Source organism: Leptonotus elevatus, chromosome 6 (assembly GCF_054856555.1).
Source record: "Leptonotus elevatus isolate MCC_2025b chromosome 6, RoL_Lele_1.0, whole genome shotgun sequence".
In the NCBI taxonomy this organism is placed as follows: domain Eukaryota; kingdom Metazoa; phylum Chordata; class Actinopteri; order Syngnathiformes; family Syngnathidae; genus Leptonotus; species Leptonotus elevatus.
The window spans coordinates 5,096,254-5,119,432 of record NC_141244.1 but is presented as its reverse complement, the minus strand read 5'-3'; the positions used below and the strand labels follow the sequence as shown (position 1 = coordinate 5,119,432).

Below are 23,179 nucleotides of genomic sequence, written 5' to 3'. Positions count from 1 at the left end.
CATAAGACTTATTGAAATCTCTATCAAATGTTAAAATCTCTGTTGACAAACCTATATGACAAGCAAGACATTAAACAAGAATTGATGTTGTGGCAGGACACTATGGAGGACGCCATTGCTGTCCAAAAATGTTGCTACAGTTTGGAAGTTTGCGTAAGAGCACACTGCTCCACAGTGCTATTGGAAAACTATTTTGTGAAGAGATGAAACCAAAGTTAAGTTGTTTGGAAGGAACATGCAATGCTATATGCAGAGAAAGAAAAAAGGTCCAGCACACTACCATTAATACCTTATGCCAAATGTTAAGTATGGTGGAGGGGGCATCATTGTTTGGGACTGATTTGCTATCTCAGGGCCTGCATGAATTACTGATGTTGGAAAAATCAAGTCCTATGTTTATCATGACAATTTGCTGTCTGCCAAATGGTCCTCAAAATGCAACAGGGCAACAACCAAAGCACAGAAGTAAATCAACGGGACAATGGCAACAACCGAAAAAAATACACCTTCTCGAGTAGTCAGTGTCCAGACCTGAACCCGATTGAGATGCTGTAGCATGACCTCAGGAGAGTGATTCAGGCCGGAAAACCCAAGAATATTGCTGCACTGAAACAGCTTTGTGAAGGGGAATGGCCCACATTGCAAAACTCCAAATTCCTTTTCACAATTGTGCAGGTTTGATCTGCAACTATAGGAAACGTTGAGGTTATTGCTGTTATTGGAGGCTCAATCAGTAATTAAATCCAAAAGGTTCACATACTGTACTTTTTTCACCATGCACTGTGATGTTTGCATCATGTGTTCAATAAAAACACAAAAACGTAATTTTTGTGTGTGTAATTTGTCTATTGTTGTAACTTATATAAAGAAAGAATAGATCCAATTATTTCATGGAAAAATTATGCAGCAACCCTGATCATTTACAAAGCATTAACATATAGTTGCAAGAAAAACAAAGAATGTATTAAGTGGGAAACAATGAGCAACAAAGCAACCAAAGCATTTTCAGGACAGTACAAAAAGGAAGGGCATCCAGGTGAGATGCTTTAATGATTCTGGAACTGGCTTGGATGAATTAACCCTGGCAAGGACTGACAATGTGGATGGATGAAGGGTGCAGATGAAAGGTGAGCCGGTGATGGATGAGTGGAAGCCAGAAGAGGTGCAAATGCACGATGCTAAGACATTACCTCAAAAAAGTTGAAGAAAGCATTCTGTGACTTGACTGACATAACTTGCTATTGTAATCGTTGGTTATAACAGGTGTTCCTGTATGCAAGACGTTTTGCAATCTCATGAGTTCTTTAATGGGCCATCGAGTGCTCAAGTGTTTCATGGCCCCTACGACCTCCAACAGAGGCCCGACCAACCAGGTAAGCAGTAATCTCCTTGTCAAATGACACTTTTGTGGCAGGTATGCAGAATGTCAATGCAAGCTAAGAATGTTATAGGGAGAGAGGAACCAGAAGGCTGCCAATAAAAATGTCTTCAAGCAGACGTGCTGATTTAACTCCAACAATAAAGTGATGTGTGTTATTGCGAGTAAATTATCTAATTGCTGCTGAAAAATATGGTGGTTTCAAAAGTTAAATTACTCCCAATATTGTTTGGGTTGGACTGACAAGCAACTTCTTATATAATTGTGAGCTCACACAGTAGTCACTCACTAAGTACACCAGGTACACACAGTTGTAGTGACTGTAGAGAAGACGGACGGGCCTTTTTTTTTTTCGGCACCAGGCAAAGTGAACAGGGAGGGTCGAGGTAGACGTTGGAAAGGGGGATTGTAGCGAAAGAAAATGAGGAGAGTGAACGGCGGGGGCGGGTTGAGGCTGAAGAGATGAGGGAGGAAGGGAACAAGGGAGAGAGGGAGGGTTGAGTGTTGGAATGAACTCTCTCAGGCTTTGTGGTGCGCGTTTCCCAAGGCCCCCGCCTGGCCCCTTTGATAAATGACACATGTCATTCTGTCAGCTTGTGACACTGCAGCTGGGAGGCCCTGTGATGTATGGCTCTGCTGAAAAAGGAAATCAACTTTTTTTCCCCCCTCTCTCTCCTTATCCCAATGTCTGTCTGCCTCGCTTGTCCCTTCTCCCTCTGCGCTCTCCCTCCTCCCCTCAGCCCGGGTTGAGTGCATGGCCTTTTTATATGAGGATTTAGGTTTCCCCTGGTCTAGTGGGCTCCCACCTTCTCTCTCTTTCGATAGCAATAGAGAGACATGCACACAGCCAGGTTGAAGCTAGTTCATTCTCACAGGCTTGCATGCACACATGCTGCTATTATCAACCCTGTACAAGGCTGAAACTTCAGGAAAGGGGTCAACACTGCATTGGAGTTGAACCCCCAGGATTTATGACTAAAACAGAGGAAGTAAACAAAGTATACACAGTTTCTTTTTAAGCCAAGAGGTGAATAGGAAAGGAGGACGAGGAGGGGGGGCAAAATTCCAGTTAAGCAGGATGACTGGTGTCTCCCACTGGGTCATCTGTCATCCATGTGTTTGACTGGAGGATGAGCACATGCAGCTTAACTGTACACACACACACACACACACACACACACACACACACACACACACACACACACACACACACACACACACACACACACACACACACACACACACGCACACACACACACGCACACAGTCCCACAGGAACTAGGATTGAACTTCGAAAAGTAAGCCACGCACACATACATGCAAGTATAAACATAAGCACTTGAAAAGCAAGAAAAAGCAAGAAGCCTGCACCATCAATCTTCAAACGGTGCAAACACTTATGATGTAGAGATGTTATTTTGTATTGCAAAAGGATCCAGCCAATGAACCGTTCCCAGGAGGCCAACCCTCAGCCGCCTTCCTGGCGGACAGCCTATCACAGCATCCAACTGACCCCTCCTCTGCATGCACCGCCCACGCAATGGGTGGTCTTTAGTAAGAGCAATCTCTGTCTTTCCTTTTCTTGTGTATATACTTTTTTTATTCATTCTCTGATCAGACACTCCCTCTGCCCTGACACACACAGAGACGCACATAATTTCTCTCAACGGCTGACCTGTCATTGGTGCTGTGGGGATTTAACAGCCAAAAAAGGAAATATGTCAGGAATCAATGAGTCAGGCATGATGGGTATGTTTCTCGGTATGATACACAAAAGACAAAATTTGGAGTTGGACATGTATGGACAAAAATGATGACTGTCAGTCACTCCGGCCCATCATCATAATCAATTAGGGAGCAAGATACGTTAAAAAATTCCGTTAAAATTAGGGATGGGCGAGTACCGTTACCAGGTATCGGTATCAGGCCAATACCCTGCCTTTGTTCAAAGTATCGGTACTCACGACGGCCACCAGTTTAGAATCAGGAACTAGAAATTAGAAATAAGAAGAAATGAAATGGCCATTAATTTTATGCATTTTCAAGGAAAAATGCTATATGAGTCATTCTGTCATTGTTTTTTGGAGGAAGTTTTGCATATCCAGTAGGGCTGGGTATCGATTCAAATTCCTCAATCGATTCAATTTCAGTTCACAAGAGTTCAGTTCGATTCGATTTAGATTTTTTTCCCGATTCGATTTGATTCATTACGGAACGTCAATTCTTAAATATCAAGAACATGATTAAAAAAAAACTCCAGAAACATTAAATTCCCATAAAGTGCAATAAGTCAGGTCTTTCATAAATGTGAGAATATACTTTTAAATTAATGTGAACAGTAAATTTCAAGAAAACAGTAATATACAAAAAAAATCTGGTCTTTAAAATTCTATATTCTTGTTAATTTAGGGGGGGGGGGGGTATTAAAATAATAAATTCATGGTTTTATGAATCGATATCACGCTTGAAAAGTAAAATTGATTCAATATAAAAAATAAAAAAATTAAACCCAGCCCTAATCAAAAGTACTAGTGGTATCTGTACTTGGTATTGTACCAGTGACTAGTCAATAGTTGAGTACTCATACTGGTATCGGTATGAAAAAAGTGGTATGGAACATCCCTAGTTAAAATGTGACAGATTAAAAAAGGTCTGTCAAAAATAACTTTATTCCTAAATCTACCTGTTATTATCCTCTCTGTTATACATTTCCTCCCAACTATACTGAACAAATCCATATTATTTAGTTAGCAATTAGCATATACAATAACACTTCATAAACTCTAAACTTGTCTCTATGTAAACATGCACTACGTAAAGTCCACCCACCCAGATAGACTTTTTGTGGGTTGCTAGCAAGGGGATAGGACATAGAGCATTATCGGTGGAATAGCAGATAATTATGAAGGCTTTTTTTTTTATTAAAAATCACCTCATAGCTATTTATGTGTCATACAGTGTACAAACATACATACAAAGTCAGCTGATGAGGAGGATGAAACTTAAGCCAAAGGGAGAAAGAGAGAGCAAACAAAACTCTACAAAGAATTCACAGATTGTCCGGACTGCGGCCACCTGGAGGTCATGCCCTCCTCACGACCCCATCAGATGTCTTCCCTGGCTGGGGTAAAGTTGTGTGCATGGGGGGTAGGTGGGGGGTGGGAAAACAAGGCATCATTAGGACTGAGTGATGAGTGGTGCCGATGTCAGACGACTGCAGGGTAGAGCAGTACCAACACTGCATTTATAGATGCCAGAAGGCCCTCACAATGCTGTCGACAGCAGTGTGTGCGTGTGCGAGTGTATTTAGTAGAGAGGTGGTTTCACCACAACTGGTATGCACCCCCTGTTAACAAACTGCCTCTGTGATCCACGGGATGCAGTGTCATACACATGGAGACAACAAATACTTTGAATATGCACATGGTCACTGTTACCATTAATATCCGTCTACATACATTACATAGTGAAACCACTATGGCTTTTTTATTGTTGCTGAATCTGATTTTGATTTTGTCTTACAATTACAGCGGGAAGAAAGCAATATAAGTAAATGAGGGAAGTAGTGTCAATTTGATCAGCCATTTTTTAATTGAGTCTCAGTTTTAGTCCAGTTTTAATCACGCTTGTTAGTTTTTAACATAGTCAACCCCATCCCGTTTTATTGTCCATTTTTAGTCAACTATAAATCTAGCATTTTAGTCTTTCAGTTCAAGAAAACATTGTTTTATTTGTCTAGATTTAGTTTTAGTCTAGTTCTAGTCAGGACAATCATTTTATCCCTGTATATATATTTTTTTCAGCAGATAAAGTTGGACATTTCGGACCTAAAACTATTTCACATAAAATTTTCTCTCATCTTTTTGATGAAAAACAACTTGACACACAATTACAATATATCAAAAAGTGGCTACTATGGCTCCATGCGCTGAGCTAGTAAATTATCCAGCATTAGTCAGCGGTCGGATTAACATTATGTTGGAACGTTATAGCCATTCGATTAATGTTACGTTAAAACTATAATTTACTACTTCTTTTTTTTTTAACCGTGAATCCACCTCCAGTCTGTCCCATGTGTTTGTGCATGTTGCACATGCTAGCTGCAGATTTGAATAGGAGTGTGTCACTGTGTGTCACATGACAGTGTCACAGACGTGACAGATTAGCAGAGACAAGATTTGACAAAATCATATAATGTTTGTCTCGTTTTTGTTCAAGAAGTGCAATGTCCATAGATTTTAGTCCAGTTTTTAATAAGTGAAGTATATTTTCATCTCGTCTTCATTACTCGACAAAAATGCATACTGATTTAGTCCCAGTTATTGTTTATTAATGAGGGTTTTAGTCCCGTCTAGTCAAAATTATTTTTGTTTAGTTTTCGTTGATGAAATTAACACTAGAGGGAAGTGACTTGACAAGAGGGGCAATGTGCGGTTGTTTGTCAGGCCAAAGGCACCCATGTTGGACCTCAAGGTCAGCTGATAAACAACACATTCACAAGCAAAATGCAGTGAAGGCGGAGAACTTGCTACATCGAGTCTGCCCCATTCCTACGCTCCAAGTTGCGCACATGCACCTCAATTAATCACTGCAATCGTTACACCATGGTAATACCAAAAACAATCTTGATGATCACAGGCACAAACAAAATTTCAAATTGCTATCATCCATCTCACCTGCCCCTACAGGATGAGGAGAGGGGTTCGAGGTGGATGAGTGATCCGCTCATTGGCCTCCCTTTCTGTTTTCTAAAAGCCTAGCCAGCACCATGATAGTGAAAAATTAACAGCAGGCAGCCAAATGGGTAAAGGCGCCAGGGAGATGGAATCAATGCGCGGCATCTGCGGCAAGAGCAGCTATGTAAAACACTTGCCTTAAGTCAGCCGCATCCGGTTAATATTTAATCCCTCCATCCATCTCCACAAAGAGCATTTCCCTTTTAGCTTTAGCTGCCGTTTACTTTGATTACACACAAGCGTTTAGGGTGAGCGGGGGCAAAGCAAGAATGATAAGAGAGCATGTATGCAAGTGATTTGCATGGGGATGAGAATATTTTCAGGTCTGATAATCACTACGAACAGGCCATTTCCAGTTTCAGACGCAAGAGAAGATATAGGCCAGAAGAAATAAGAAAAAAAAAGAAAAAAAACAACTGAGTTTGATTTGTATTGAGGAGGGGAAAAAAGTGATCCATAATAATGTAACTCTAAAAACAGCCTGAATTTTGCTCAAAGGGCTTCTCTTATTATAATACGTGATATGCAATTAGAGCAGGAGTCGGAAAAAAAACAGCAATATTATCTTATCTATGTGTAGAAAATTATTTCCAGGGAGTAAATCCAAAACTCACAACATGAACATGCAAACCCATGTGCGTATTTCTGGAGAACCCTCTGTATGGCGTGTTTTTTTTGCTTCCTGCTTCTACAAAGCAGCCTCATGCTTATTCTGTAATGAAAGTGGAAAGTGCATTAATTACAGAACCTAACAGTGTGAGCAGTGTGCCAAAAGGTCAATCAAATTTTAAAATACACCAAACACATGTGATATGCTCTATAATTAGAAAATTGGTGTTTGACAGAAAGGGTTACTTAAATAAACTCATTTGTATCTGTTGCACACACACTGAAACCACTACGGTCTGCCGGTCTTTTACTCACTGCACTTTGATGAAGCATAACATCATAAAACCCTGTGCCACAGCAGAAATAAAGTTAGAAAATGTAGAATGGCATATGGAGAATGGAGAATAATGGCGGCCATGTGTTAAACCAACATGATGGGTAACTAGATCGAGGCAAGCGACATCTCAGTTAGTATGAAGCTGCAAATCGAACTCTTTAACATATTACATGACAACGATACAACCGCTGATGGAAATTAAAGTCTCAGTATGATGCAGAACAATTCTTCTGCATTTCCATATTTTTGAAATTATGTCAGCAATATAACTGCACATGAGACAGTGCAAGACCAACCTTACTAAAGCCATCATTGCAATTGCAAAAGTTAATATTAAGAATAAAATGTATATTAATACTGCAATGAATAAATAAATGACAAAATTATTCTAATACACTGATATTCCAACAATGCACACACGCACGTGTTGCGGTCCCTAACATTTTAGTGACATTTTCATGTGAAGACATATTTTCAAGGACCGACATAGAAACAGATAAATACAAATGATTCAAAGTCTGATGCTTCTGCTAGCTTCCACTGCACGAGTGAGCAGTACTTTACTGACAGTACCGAAAAACTACGTTGCATCTACCATGGAATGTTGTCAAACAGATTACAGATTACAATTATCTACCAAGTAATTTTTCTCATTTACAAACTGATTTTGCAATGTGACACGTAATTTTTTCCTCTTCTTTTCATAGCTTTTCAAGTGTTTATGGGCATAACGAGCTAGCATTCAATGATTCCTGTAACAACCTACGGACAATCTGTAACAGTTGGCAGGTTTGAAGAGTGCAGGTGGTCAAAATGTTGTGTTTGGGTTATGTCACTGTACATGCCTGCATATACAGTAAAGGAGCAATGGTTGAGCCTTGAACCCCAACCCCCCTCCACGTTATTGTTTTCTCATCCAAGAAACTCGAGGCGCTAATAGCGACCCGCCGGGCTTCCGGTTCTGTGTGTGTGGGGGGGGGGGGGGGGGCGCGTGTCTGCCAGGGGTGGAGCTGGGATGAATGGAACTAAATGTGTATATGTGTGTGGGAAAGAAAATAGTGGGGGAAGGGGCATTTGGCCTGCAATAATTCTTAATTGACACCTGTCAGGATAATGGCGGCGGTCACAGCTGTTGGGGGAGAATTTGTCCATCGTCTCATTCATCTGTCAGCTCTAATCCCCATCCTAAAAGCTGCACCTCCACCCTTTTGACTGCTTGCCAATCCTATAGAGCCCGACTTGATGCTTCTGGTGCCCACCTAAACCTGCATCCATTTTAAAGGCTAAAAACAATCAGCTAAATTCACCATATTGTTGAGAAGATGCAGTATTTCATGACGACATGCAAAGAAACACCCAATAAGAGCCTAACTGATAAAGCAAAAGAGTGCTATTATCTATCTATACATACACGCGCACACATATTCACTTGATGCTTTGGAGTGTCAGAGAGCAATTATTTATCCAGCATGGTAAGAGGATAAACATGCAGGAGAGTGTAAAAGTGCAAGGAATGGGAAGTGCAGGGGTAAAAGGAGAGATGAGAGGTGCGTGAAAGAGTTGTGAGCACGAGAAAGAGAGAGGCATTAGATGATGCAGAGGCGGAGGAGCATGCAGGGTTTGGGTGTCCCTGGATAGGATCCTCGTGTAGTGGGCCCATCTTGTTTGTTTGTTGGCATCAAAGCTCTGATTCTCATTCCCCCTGTTTAATGATGTAATGAGTGGGTAAGCTACATGTTGTTGTTGTTTTTTGCTTGCACTGAGGAATTCAAATACTTATTAGACAAAATATTCTGTAATTGCTCATCTTTTATTGATAGAAGCAACATGTTAAATTTGGCTCTAGCAGACTTACACGTAGCCTCTTGAGGGGCCAAGGCACTGATCAGAGAGCAAATGTACCCTGGCTGCAAAAATGTAATACTTTAGTTAAGAAAATTTTAGATGTCAATTTGTGCATCTTAAATCTTGCATGACTACTCTCGAACGATTCCCCTCTTGTCTTCCTCAAGTCTTTAAAGAATGTGCCAAAGGAAAATGTTGATGATGTAGTTGCCTTTAAATCTCACATATCCTCTATGAAAACAAATTGTACAAAGCCAGTCTTAACAAAGCACTGATAACAGCAAGCGTGCAGCATTTATCATACATTTCCATCCAATCTTAATTTTACCAAAGCAAAAAAATAAAAATAAAGTGCTCAGTTCTGCTACTACAACATTGTAAAATCAAGCACCAAAAAAAAAAAACTTTATTCAGGGGGAAATTGTTTTTCTATGCAAATCAGGAATAAGGCTGCTTGTCAGCTCAGTCCCAGAGGGCAGCTTTCTATCTGTTTTAAACTTGACTCTCTCAGCCTTTTTTTTTTCCATTCTTTTTTGGATCCCATGACTTGTTGCTGTTTTTATGCGCTGCAAGGCAGGCAACAAAGCACATCTGGCTACTTTAATGATATGATTTCCCATCATACTAAGCCACCTCCATTCTGACCTCCCATGGAGTCTTGCCGGCTCCACTTTAACCATTAGGTAGAGGTGTGTGCGTGTGTGTGCGCGTGTGTGTGTGCGCATCCTTTTCTGTTTGTGTAAAGTGCAGTAAGGACAACACAACCGCTTGTGGCAGAGTGCCCTGGGGGCATGTCTGGTTAAGAACAGCCTCAAACAAGGAGGGGGGAGAGGGGGTCTGCATATCATGCATTTTATTTCCTTAGCTATGAGAGAACACAATGTTTAAACCTCACTAATAGCTGCTATTAGTTACTAGTAATCAATACCACCAACAGTTTTAGAGAACACTCATTTCTAAGCGAGAACAGACGAGATGCAGGCCAGCAGACCAGCAGTCCCGGTGACGTGAACGTAACACATGGTTTAACCTTTCAATGGCCCGAATCCCACATGCAAATTTAACAATTTGTTTGTGTGATGCTCCAGGAGGAAAAATGGCTATCGATGAGGCCAATCAATGCCACCTGCTATTAGAAATGCTGCTCCAACGATAGTAACCTCAAGCCGAGTCTGAGTACCACACACAGCCACGCACGCGCGCGCACATACACAGACTATGAGGGAATGCCTAGAACACACACAGTACAACTAAATCAGGGAAATAAAATGGCTTGTTGTGGATCAATGAGATTTCCAGCTCCATTTTTGATTGCGGGGAGTGAAAAGATTTGACAGTCGAACGTAGGGCTGGGCGATATGGCCAAAAATGTAAGTCTCGATTTTTGCAGTAATTTGGGACGATTCCGATTTTAATCGATTTTAATCTAATAAACCCAACAAACATTTATTTAAAGGTTTCATTTATTCAAAAATTATGTATACTAATTCTAAATATGATTTAACATTCATAGTTTGTTTTTAAATGCCACAATTAAGTAGTTAGTAGCTATTGTAAACATGTCTTAAAAAACACCCATCCAGCATTCTGCTACATGTGCAAAATTACAACTCACAGAAACATTTGAATGTAACAGAACATAAGAACAACAGCTTTTAATAAGCCAGAAGACAAAATTTGATTTCACAATGAAGCAAATTTTTAATGATTTGATTTTTAAAATGACGATGTATCAAATTAATTTGATTTATTGCCTAGTCCGACTCGGACCTGATGAATATGTGGAGCTGCTCTTCTGAGGTTGTTTTTGTGCTCCGGTGGGGGAACGAAAAATTGAGAAGAGGTCCTGCACGTCCTCCTGCAGAGGATGACTAACATGGTGTGGTTACCATTACACCCGTTGAAGTTATTCATTCCATGAAAACTAACACCAGTCCGTGCTAAGATACACTCTCTCTAACACTGTTACAACACTCTTGGAATGGATTCGTTTACACTCTCTATTTCATATACAAACCATTTTTACCTTTGATTTAAACACACTTTTCTCTTAAATTGTGGACTTATCATTACAATCTTACATCACAAGTGAATTTTAGAAGGACAAAAAAAAAAGTGCAATTCCTTTGCTAAAACAAACGTTTAAGGAAACCTCTTTTAATAAAGGGAACAAAGCACACCTATAGACGAAACAATCCTCGGGACAGTGGTGCAGACATATAAGTGGGTAGGGGGACATAAATCTGTGCATACTGTTGATTTCGGGGTGAGACTATCACCTAACAGTATCATCAAGTAAGAGCACAAAGGTCGCTGTGTAATCTTAGCTACCCCGAGCATGCAAAATCATTAATCCCTGGGCACAGCGAGCCTCCAGCTGGGAATAAACTGGAAGCCTTCAGCAAGGCAGCGACAGAACTGAGTCGGGACGCCGCTTTTTTTTTTCTTTTTCTTTTTATACATTCACACAGCCAAAATGTTATGATGTGGTTGTGATTTAGTCCAAGGAGCACGATGTGCAAAAGTGTAAACATGTCTACGGAATTCCTTATTTTAAAAAGCGTTCACGGGAAGCTTCTACATCATTACGCTGGAAGTGGTCATTAATACAAAACTGAAAACTTCTGCAACAGTTGGAAATGCTCCGCCCGTTCACTTTTTTTTAAGGAAAACATGTCATTCCGCTTTTACTTTGAAAAATGCCTTTGAAATAAAATAATTTGAAGCAAAACAAGTAGAAAAAGGATGGGGTGCGCTGTAGCCGGTTCGACTTGCTTATTACAAGGTTATATGAGGGGTGGCGGTGAGGGTGGCGAGGGCTTACTAAAGGTCATTAACTGGCATTGTCTCCTGACGTGATTAGTCAGGTAGCAAAGTCCATTTGTCACCTGCACAGGCAAATTGAGTTGGTGCTGCACTAGGGGCTATAGGGACTGTATAATATCAGCTTGATTACATCAAGGCAGCTGCGGACTTGACACCTTACTGAATTTGTCAGCATTAATCGTTAGGGCCTGTCACAAATCCATCAGCTGCACAGATAATTAGGGCTCTCTCTAATGAAGCCGACGGGTATAGCAACCTTACCCCCTTCGCTCACTCCTCTGAATGTACACACACTTGCGCGCGCGCGCATACACACGCCCACACACACACACACGCACACACACACACACACACAGTCTCTCTGTCACACTCACACATACACATTATTACCATTATGGGCCACAGAAATAAACAATTAAATGTGTTCCTCCTACTTATCTTCCTCCTTTTAACCTGAATGTTACACTTAGTAAAAAACAGCATCAATCTTGTTTTTTGTTTTTTCATTTTGCCTTTTCATCAATAATGTTGTTCAATGATACAAGTTTGTGCATTTGTGAAAATGTGAATAAATGAATAGACACCTTTTTTGGTCTACAGACATTGATCCACTTGCACTTTTTTTAAACAAGCGTTTTATATTATTTAAAAGCAAAACAAAAAAACGAAACAAAAATAATAATGAGCGTAGGATCATCTATTTATGCCCATTTTAATTGATTTACAAAAATGTCACATCAAAAAAAATAATGTTTCAGAAATTTTTTGGGGGAAAAGTAACACAAAATATTAACTAGAAATTAAGATGAGCATTAGGGATTCCCCATACACTATTTTTACTTATTGACATGACCGGCAGAATTTGATCACCTTGCAACCATATTAATGATTTTTAAATAAGAAAATAATACCGGCAATATTAAAGAATTCAGAAATTCAAAAAAATAACAATTAAGAGTTCTTACATTGCTATATATACACACCAATATTTGTTTCCAACTTTTTAGCTTTGATTTACGTCTAACTTAAGCATTGTTCTTGCTGTACTCGTAGGTAGCCACAGGTTACTATTTGCTCCCATTGGAGACTCACGTTAGTCTGGTGTGTTTATGGGTGTGTATGTGTGTGTGTGTGTATTAGTGATTTGGTGCGATTTGGATCACGGCAGAGTGAGAGGCTGGTATTATGTACGACGGTAGTGCTGAAGAGAGAATAGAAAACATCCTGAGCGGCAAGTTGTGATGGACCATTACAACAGATGATGGCACTCATGGACAATGTGATGGATCAATGGGGTGTGTGATATGGGAGGGAGGGAGCGTGGGGAATGGAGGGGTCAAAGAGATGTCATGTTTTCATGCAGTGGGCTAATGAGAGTCACTCTGATTCCAACAAGGGTGACCTTTTCCAGAGGTTTTTTTTTTTTTTTTTTAAATAACCAAACCCCCAACGCGCACACAATACACTCAAGGGAAGTAAAGTCTGCCTGAAAATCTAAAGCTGAATCTTTTTCTCACAGTCTGGGCCTGAATTCACATAAACACAGCTTTGCTAGAAAGGCAGACAGAAATAAGTCGAATGTGAGCACCGGTTGCACGTTCTCTACTCCTCCACATCATCAACATCCTCTTCCTCCTCCTCCTCCTCCTCCTCCTCAACATCACCAGCAGCAGCTCTACGCTTAAAAAGATAAAACCTGCCGAGTTCAAAGTCTTCGCCGGCTGGCCCTCCTCTTCGACCCGCTTTGCACCTCATATTTCAAAATCTCTTTAAAATTCTGTAACTGTCTTTTGTTCACTCGAGTTGTTAATGCCTAACTTCAAAGAGTCGGCCTCATTAGCACAGAGGTAGAAACCCCTGTCACTCATTTACATTTGTTTAAAGGCTGCAGGGAGACGAGAGGGGGAAAGGGGGGAGTCCAGATCCAAACCACTAGAAGTCAATGGTATCAGCCCTCTGCCAACACCTGGGTTTATCAGCTGGCCACACAGTAAATATTAGACTCCCCTTCAGCACTAGATATCGATTCTGATACTACACCGAGTCTAGTTGGAGAGGATGTAAGGTGAATTGGGATGGGAGTACAAAAATAAAATGTCAACATTTAGTGAGGGAAATGACTGAAACCTCTGATGTGACAAATGTTTGGATGCATTTTTTTTTTACAATTAACCACTCAGCACGCACACCATCCTTTCTTTTAATTTTACTTTGCTCCCTCAAAATCCATTTTCCAGTTGTAATTCAAAACTTTTTCTGATCCTTGCTGAGACAACAGAGGGGTGGAGTGTTAAACCTGACAAAGCATGCCTGCCTTTGCAGAGGGAATTTATTGAAGTTTATCAGGAATGAACAGATCAGAGAGAGCCATGTGACAGGCGATCAATCACCAGTCAAATCAAGGATGGCAATCCTCTAATAAAATAACAAAAAAGAGAAAAGAATCCTCTCTCACTAGTTCCCCCCTTTCATTCTCATCATTACTCACTCTTGGGTCTCAAAAGCTTCTTTTAGCCCCCCGAAACGGGAACATTCAGTTAAATTTTCCATCAAGACGGTAGATACCAATCGAGATGGATTAATTTACAGAAACGTGTGTAATTTCTGCAAGTGGGGAGTGAGGTAGCAAAAATAAATGTAATTCAATAGTTAAATCGTGTGATTTTAGCATGCAGCACAAGCAAAATAATACAATGTTAAATAGAGCGCATGAGTGAATAAAACAAGTAGAGTATTTGGCTAGAGGGTAAGAAATGGTTGTGGCGAAGGGGCGGGTTATACCTGCTGATCGGCGCGGTTCTTGCTGCTTTCTCCTCGGCATAGTGACCGTCAGCCTCCACAGTGTTTCTCATGCAGAAATTACAAAGAACTCAAGACTGTCAGTGGTGAAGAATCATCCCTTTTTCGTGGGAGAGTGTTTTGATCTCGGAGCTGAAAATGTCAGTCTTCTTTTTCACACTGGATATTTTTAGACGTAATAGCTGGATCGGCTCCAGCGACGTGGAGCTCAAAAATTACGAACGGACTGGAGCAACTCGGGAGACCTTCATGTCCATCAAATATCATCTTCCTTCATCTCCCTCGTGGTCGGGTTGGAAAGAGGAGCAAAAAGCTCCAAACCCAAAGTTTGCAGTTCACCTGATTGAAGAATATAAAAAAATCTTCATATAGTCTTTGAATGGAGCGATAGTTTGCTGCACTTTTTACACGCGGCAAAACTAAAGCAATAAATAAACAAAACAAATAAGTCCGACGTTAACGGCACGCACACTTCTTGGTAAGAAACGAGTCCCTTCAGTTTCTTTCGAAGCCAGAACCCTGAAAGAGAAGAACATAAAAGACATACAGGCATTAGATGGGTTAATGTAATTTCCGTCACCACTACGCCACCTCAACCCGCCCGGATCCAGCCTCACTCGTCCGGCGGAGACTTTTCCTCCCTCCCGTTCAACCCACTTTCTTTCGGCGTGAAAAAAAAAATAAACACAACGATTGTCTTGCTCTCTTACCTACGCTCGAATAGTGGCGCAAATGATCATCTCATCGCATCTCGAGGACAGAGTCGCATTTTGAGGGGTGGCTTGACTGTTTGATGCGGTGAGAAGGAAGGGATCACTTGAGAGGCGAACAAGACGCATCCAAAGCTTTCGCCAACAACACATCAGATCGACATGGACTACTAACACGTTTGTCTCTTAAAAGAGGGGACAAACGAAGGAGGGGGCTACTCCGGCGACAGATCCGAGCTCTTTTCCCCTCCTAAAAAAGTAAAAAATTGAAACACGGCGGATCCAGAAGCTGTTTCAGACAGTCTCAACTGATAGACAGACGCACCGAGTGGCTTTTCCTGCTACATTTTTACTCCTCCCCTTCTCCACAAGCGTCACCCCTGACAGAGGAGGCTACCTGTCAATCTTTTTAATTGTCTTGTCCCTTTACCCAACCAACTCCCCCCTCTCTCACTGGCTCTCTCTCTCTCTCTCTTTCTCTCTCGCTCTACCTCCCTCCCTCTCCCCAGCTTTGCTGTAAAAAGATACCCGACAATAGCAGCCCATCAGATTCTCATGTAGCCATTAAAAGCGCACAAACAAGAATCTTGAGTCACATTGAAATATTATCACCACGTCCACTTCATACTTGCAGAAAATAAAAGTACAGCACCGACAAAGCCCGAGTTGGCAGGTCAGTGTGTGAAACGTGTTACACGACTGTCATTAAACCGTGGTTAAAATACAGACAACACCCCACAAAAAGCTCACATATGCCTATTCAATTAGCAATACAAGCTAAGCTTACAGGTGTACATGTGACCGCGAATGCAACACAGCTCTTTACACACGTCGCTAGACGTTTAAACGCTATACGTTTAATATTATTCGACTGCTGAATGAGAACACGTGAGTCACGCTGTTGTTATTTTTGTGTGGGAACGGAGGTGTGGATGTGTTGGGAACCGAGGATTGATTTGTTTCACCTTACTAGGAAGTGAGTGTCGTGTCCGGGAAGAAGAGGAAAGGGGAGGGACTCCAACGACGCCGACGAGTTGGCTTGTGTGGGTCGCTGGCTCGCTGCTGTGCTTCTCTTCTCCGAGGCTTCGCCACAACCAAACGTTTTGTGTTAAATACTCCACGTAAGGACGGATGCAAAACGGGAGTCGCACTACGCGGTACCTTGATGTTTGTTTTCGGTTAGAAGCAACGTTAGAGCGGAGCTGGGCCTGTATGTTGTACGCGCGAAGGGTGAGCCTCTAGCAGGCTAACGCCACCTCAAGTTGCCCGTGAACTTTGTCACATTTCGGGGGCAATGTCCGGTTCGATGTGGGCGAAAAGTGCTGTGAAGCCGTTTTTGTTTTCACTCGTCGCTTCAAGACGGAGAGGCACCGACTCACTTTCTGGACTTCTTCCGGTTCCGAGGCGCCCCATCATCGATATGTCCTACTCGGCGCACTTCATTGATTTTAAAGGATCCTCCATAGCGAGCAGCATGAAAAAGGTGGTCATAAACAAGCTGAGCTCCAGTTTTAGAGAGGCCGCCTCGGTGCAAACTGTTCCGGTTCCGACACCCGCAGACGCGGACTTGCTTGTCAGAAATCGGTAAGTTCTCATTTCTGCACGTTTTAAATACAGACCCACAAGCGTGTTATCTCACTATGTGTACTGTATGTTATGTGTTTACAAGTTGTAAATAAAAGAAGCGGGCTTAGTCTTACTTGCCTCGTTTCAGCCATGTCCACCAGAAGCAGCAATCATCCACATCACAAGATGGCAAAATACGTGAGGAATAAGAGCTGTACTGTAATTCCAAGTTCCGCCCTCTCTGCATTTGTCTATCAATCCATCTCGGCATCTCCCTCGCTCCCTCTCTCTCCCTCTCTCTGTCTTCATGTCTGTCTACGTCACCAACCTGCAAACACAAAGTCATGGGGGGTCCACTGGTACCAGCAGATGTGATGATGGAGGAAATGCAGCACTGTCTTTTCACCTATTTGAAGGAGCACAATACTGGTCACTGCGCCTCCACAATTTAAACGCATTTCCTCACAATCCAGTTGCAAGGCGGTTAGGACTAAACATAACAGACTTTTTAAAGTTATAAATCCAGCTGAAAGTAATATTTTACCAATGTTATTTTATTAGATATACATGCTTGACCTGAGGTTTTATGTTAAATATGTCTTACACAGTCCGCTTGGTTTTTATATTGTGGCATTTACGGCCCAATAAAATGTAGTTTTGCACCAGTCTAAGTGAAGATTACATTATAGCCTACAGGATCGTGATTATTTGCTTGTAAATGAAGACCTTTGACCATCAGGGACTTTGCGGTGGTTGGTCGCGGCGATCTCACAGTTATGTATCTCGGATGTTTTATTTCGGATGTTTTAAGTCAGCATAAGGGGTGAAAACCACATTTACTTTTTCAGCCAATATTAATAAAATGGCACTATCTTTCACAAATAAAAATCCAGTCATATCTTCTCACAGAAATATTGACAAGTCTATGACTTGTCTGATAATTACATACAACAAAATATTTAGACTTAAACGAAAGCGTACATAACAGCAATCTGAGGCAATAATGGCAGTGTATCATTTCTCTTCTTTTTTTTTTTTTTTTACATTCCCACCTTTGTCAGCTGACGATGATCTACAATTCCGCATTAGATTAAATGTTGCAAAACACCTCCAAAATGAACTGATGGCATCATTGCGATGGCATCTTTTGCTTTTTAAATAAAATGAGCCAATTAATTTTACTTTCAGATGTAGTATGTTCATGTATAAATATGTTTCAAAAATAATATTTAATTATAGGTGAGGATGTAACCATGGAACATCATTAAAGCTGTATAATTAAGCTTATTTTTAAATCGATTGGAATGTCAGTATCACATCTGTTTATTTGACCCCGCGTTCCCTCTGTTTTGTCTGTGGTAATAGTTTTATTTTTTAATTTGCAATCAAGTTATTCAATCACCTTGACCCCTCTCTAGCCTGCAGAAGCATTATCTTCATGCACAATAATGAGACCCAAATGCTGATCTAAAAGACTATTAATAAAGTCAGTTTATTTATTCACTTCCTCATCTCACATGTTTCTTCACTCCATCATGTTGCCAAAGATGAAAATAGTCATCTTTGTGTTGAAGCAACTATGTATGGTTTTCAAAGTGCAGTCTGTTACGCGTATCTGAAGGCAATGAATCATGATATCATGCATTGCGTTGTGTGATATAAGCATTTTCTGTCAGTGCAGTTTGCGGATCATTTCCAGAACAAATCCAAGTGCAGATGTATCTCAAGATGGATCATTGTGTTAACTGTTTTATGTCTCATCTTTCATCCCCAAATGTATGTTTGTTTGTTTTTATTGTCTTTCAGTTTTGTGGGGATCAACGCCTCTGATATTAATTATTCAGCAGGCCGTTATGACCCGACGGTGCAACCTCCCTTCGACGCTGGATTTGAGGGTATCGGTGAGGTTGTCGGCCTCGGCCTCAGCGCCAGCTCCCGCTACACCGTCGGGGACACTGTGGCCTATTTTGGCAGTGGCGCCTTTGCTGAGTACACTGTGGTTCCCGCCAAGGAAAGTGTGCCTGTCCCTTCGGTCAAGCCCGAGTTTCTCACCCTGCTGGTCAGCGGCGCGACCGCCTTCATCGCCTTGAAGCGTCTAGGTGACCTGGCCAAAGGAGAGACTGTTCTTGTCACAGCGGCTGCAGGAGGAACGGGACAGTTTGCGGTGCAGTTTGCCAAACAGGCCGGCTGTCACGTGATCGGGACCTGCTCATCCAATGAGAAAGCGGGTTTTCTTAAGTCTATCGGGTGCGACAGGCCAATTAACTACAAAGCAGAGGATTTGGCTGAGACCCTAAAGACAGAGTACCCAAAAGGCATTGACGTGGTTTATGAATCAGTTGGGGGTAGCACTTTAGAACTGGCAGTTAACTGTTTGGCGAAAAAAGGCAGACTAATAGTCATTGGCTTCATCTCAGGTTACCAGTCTGCATCGGGAATCCCACAGTTCAGAGGGGCAACTTTACCCGTAAAGCTTCTCCAGAAGTCAGCAAGCATTCGAGGTTTCTTCCTTCCTCACTTCATAAGCGACTACAGGGAGGCTCTGACTCGTATGATGCAGATGTTTGCCACGGGCAAACTTGTGTGCGAGGTGGATTATGGGGATTTGGCCCAAGAAGGGAGGTTTGTTGGCCTGGAGTCAGTCTTCCGAGCTGTGGACTACATGTATGCAGGAAAGAACCTTGGCAAGGTTGTCGTCGAAGTGGCACCTCCCTCTAATTCAAATAGTAAACTGTAAATGTCTGCGCCAAAAAAAACAAATTCTACATGCACTTTAAAATCCGCAACAATGCAAATATGGCATGTAATGAAGTAAACTGGCAATGGCTATTTTACAAATTAATAGGTCAGCGATGCAAAATGTTTGTGATACACATTGCACTACTTTGTAAGCGCAAATAATAATAATAAATAAAAAAAAACTGTTTTTGAGTGTTTGATCAGTTTGAGGATTTTACTTTCACTTTGCACAATCATAACAGTGGGCTGCATTTTTTTTAAATCATGTAAACAAAGTAGGCAACAACATTTTCTAAAGTAGTTTTGGATGTCAAAAAAAAAAATTCTTTATATGGTCTGGGTTTGTCTTGTTTTTTGTTTTTTTGCAATTTGATGTTTAGAAAAGTATAATACCTGATTATTTTGTCGCAGCAAAGCTGAAAAAAGAATGTACCTTTCCAATAACTGTAATTTAAACCAAGAATGCTTGAAGCTACCAACTAAACCTCAATAAGTCTGTCTATGATGCATATAACACAGTGTACACTGAGCCTTAAGCAAAAAAAATAAATACAAATACCCTTGCTGAAAGTGAGGCAAAATCTCTTTCCGTGGTCTGATAGAGTAATCCCTTGGCAGTTCAGGTAGGTTCTTGGAACCTAGCTTAAAAGTCAGTAGAGTGTGCAGTGTTCCCTTGAGGCTGCGTGGCTGGGCTAGTGTGCTATCTAGTTGCTTACCAAAAGCAAAAGACAACCACATAGCGTGTAACACAAAAGCATATGGGGCAAATTGAATGGAACCACTGTCTTGAGTACAAAAAAAAAACATCTAGAAAATGTGTGTCATTCTTGTTACTTTTTTTTTTATGCGGACCAGTGTAATTAAGATCAGAAAAATGAATAAACTATGCATTTAAAGGGGAAGTCAACCCAAATATTTTCATATGTTGTATGTGACCCCACTAATCTAAATTTAGCATTCTGATTGATAATGCGTTTGTGGAATATGAATTAAGCAGCAAAAGACATGCATTATTTATTCATCTCTAAGGGTGGCCATTTCACTTGCAGTCAACTGAAAATGATGTTGCAGTTGCTCAGGGTTCAGGTAACGACCAATCACGGCTCAGCCTGCGAATGTCACATGACCAAACTCAGAAAACAGGTGATCTGAGATTAGTTATTACCTGAGCAACAGTGGTGTCATTTTCAGTCAACAGAAAGTGGCAAAATGGCCGCCCCCTGAGATGGATAAAAACGGCTGATTTTGCTTTGTAGTTAATTTTCCACAAACACAATATTAATCAGAATACCACATTTAGATGATTGGGGCTGCATAGAGCGTACAATATTATTGTTAAGAAATTTTTGGTGTTGACTTCCCCTTTAAAAATCTTGCATAAATGTATATCTAACCTCTATTACATTTAGCGCTGCAAAATTATTTCAGTGTTTAATGTTCATACCCACTTTTACTCATTTCAGACCAGATGCCTCACTCTGCTAGCTTTTAGCGCTCTCCGGCACTTCATCTACCATAAATGTTTTATAGACTTCATTGTTTGTCTTTTAGGGGCTTATGTGGATATGCCAAAAGTGAATACTGCTCCAGGTGTGCTTGATATTTTATTGCCTGTGTGTTAGCTGGCAGAAACACAATCCAAGCAATCAATCTTTGCCTTCACTTGCCCCAAAGCTGCACATAATAAAAATGTGTCCAGTTAACTAGCAGTCAGACTTAAAATTGCTACTGCACAAAGAAAACCCAAAAAAAAAAAAATTTGATTTACTGTACCCTACTTGCCCTTTGACGTTTATTTTCATTCCCATGCTTTATATCAGTAAACCATTCAAACTTTCTTGGGACTAACTAATTCTGCATATTTTCAAATTTAATTGGGTTACACCTGGACAATTTTAAAAAGCCTCCCAAAAAGTTTTCTAGTCTTAAAAAAAAAAAGAGAGAGAGAGTATCAAAGTAAGTAGGAAATAAAACTGGCAGAGATGGCTTTAGCCTTAATATACTGTGGACATGTTATTTCCTCATCCAGGTGGCCGCTCACAGTACAACCCAGTGTGATATACTTTACAGGTGTGACGCAGCATGCACAGTGGTTAACTTGACCAGATGGGACAGGAAATCACAAACACACCTGGCCAAATTTGCTTCAACACTACATGTGGAGCAAATCAGGGGGAAACAGGTAAATTCAAATTAGGCATCGCTATTGCCGTTTCCTCGAGGTCTACAGCTACCATAATTATCCATTCAAAGTTGTCCTTTTCTGACTCGGGTAAAGGGTATAAATAAGGTGGAAATGAAATAGGATAAGTTGATCAAAAGCACAAACAGGTGATCATTTAATTATCGCAATCACCTCTGGAAACACCCCTGTGGCTTCAACATTATGGAATGGAGAAATAAACCCGTGACAAAAAAGGTGAGAGGGGAGATGATGCACATGGATGTTTAGATAAATTTAGCATGCTTGACTACTGTTTGCATCTACGTTGCATGGCAATGAGGAGGCCACGTTTAGCATCTCTTCAATTAACAGGAGAAGCCTTGTCTATGCGTTCTCCAGGGCCCACCTGTACCTTGGCTGATTAGTGAGCAGTCACAGCCCCAATTAGAGAACACAGCAACCTGGAGAGACAACACTCTTTATTTAATTGGATTGTGTTGCAGACAGAGGCTCCTTACCTGCTACATAGGAAAGCAACCTGGAACTGTTGGGAGTAAACGAGACATTAAAGACTACAAAAGTCTTTTCGAGGGACTTTTTGTACTATGGCATTATGTGTTTATTGATACCAGGAGTTCATCGATTTCTCCACTTAAATACAGTGCAGTATATTGTAGTACTGACCATAAAAGAGTTACTTCACAACATATAGTTAATGAAAACTAATGACATAACAAAAACTACATAAAAAAAAAATGTTTCATGGAATAAATGAACAAGTGAGAACAAGTGTTTGTTTGAACGATAGCTACATTTTACATTTACATACAGATAACTATAATTATAGCAACACTCTCCTTCATTTGTATCCTTGTCAATATTGTACCTGAGCATATATACAGTGTTCAGCATGTATCAGTACACCCACTTGGAAAAATTTAAAGATTTTTATTCAATATCTCAATGAACAATTTCCAACATTTTGACAAAATGTTTTCTGTAGAATATGCTCTTCTCAACATGACATGGTTGTTAATAGAATGCATAGATTAAAAAATCTTCACTTTAATCAAATTAACTAATGCAAAAAATTAATGCATCGCACAACAAAACCGGCTACATCTAATATATTCTATGACCTCCATGACTTATGGATAGCAACATGTCTGCTAGGCCTGGAATTTGTCAGTCTTTTTCTCAGGGTCTACTTATTAAGAAAACTAATTTTTTTGTGTGTGTATACTAATTAAGAAATCTTGTTTGCTATCAATGGCCAACATTTGTGGGAGTATTTTGTGGTATAGTATCCCAAAGAAAATCTTAATTCTGAAAGGAAACTAAAGGTGTTCTTACAAATCTGTTCAGTGTACTCATTTATGTACTGTATATATACATACATACGGTATATCACATTTTGGCACCCCGGGCTGAGTCTAAAGTCTTTGATTTTAAGAGTTAAGTTAAGAGTCC

At 40.7% G+C, this 23,179-nt stretch overlaps 2 protein-coding genes across 4 annotated transcripts in view; one reads left to right on the top strand and one right to left on the bottom strand.

Moving 5' to 3' along the window:
- Positions 1 to 17,130, bottom strand: part of tshz1 (teashirt zinc finger homeobox 1) — a 44,940-nt gene extending 27,810 nt beyond the window's left edge. Inside the window, exons 1-2 of one of the 3 annotated variants that reach the window (XM_086078562.1) lie at positions 16,941 to 17,130; positions 14,513 to 15,049 (exon numbers count right to left, since the gene is read on the bottom strand). In XM_086078562.1, coding sequence (XP_085934688.1) covers positions 14,513 to 14,552 — 40 coding nt within the window. In that variant the 5' untranslated portion in view covers positions 14,553 to 15,049; positions 16,941 to 17,130. Of the gene's footprint in view, positions 1 to 14,512; positions 15,050 to 15,240; positions 15,605 to 16,940 lie in introns of those variants that run through there. The other 2 variants (XM_086078561.1, XM_086078560.1) reach the window with 2 other exon arrangements.
- LOC147171859 (prostaglandin reductase 3-like) lies at positions 16,171 to 19,732 on the top strand. The gene is made up of 2 exons (XM_086078563.1): positions 16,171 to 16,824; positions 18,613 to 19,732. Exons 1-2 carry the CDS (start codon positions 16,535 to 16,537, stop codon positions 19,541 to 19,543), a joined length of 1,221 nt encoding a protein of 406 aa, XP_085934689.1. The 5' UTR covers positions 16,171 to 16,534; the 3' UTR covers positions 19,544 to 19,732.
- The last annotated feature ends 3,447 nt before the right edge of the window (positions 19,733 to 23,179 follow it).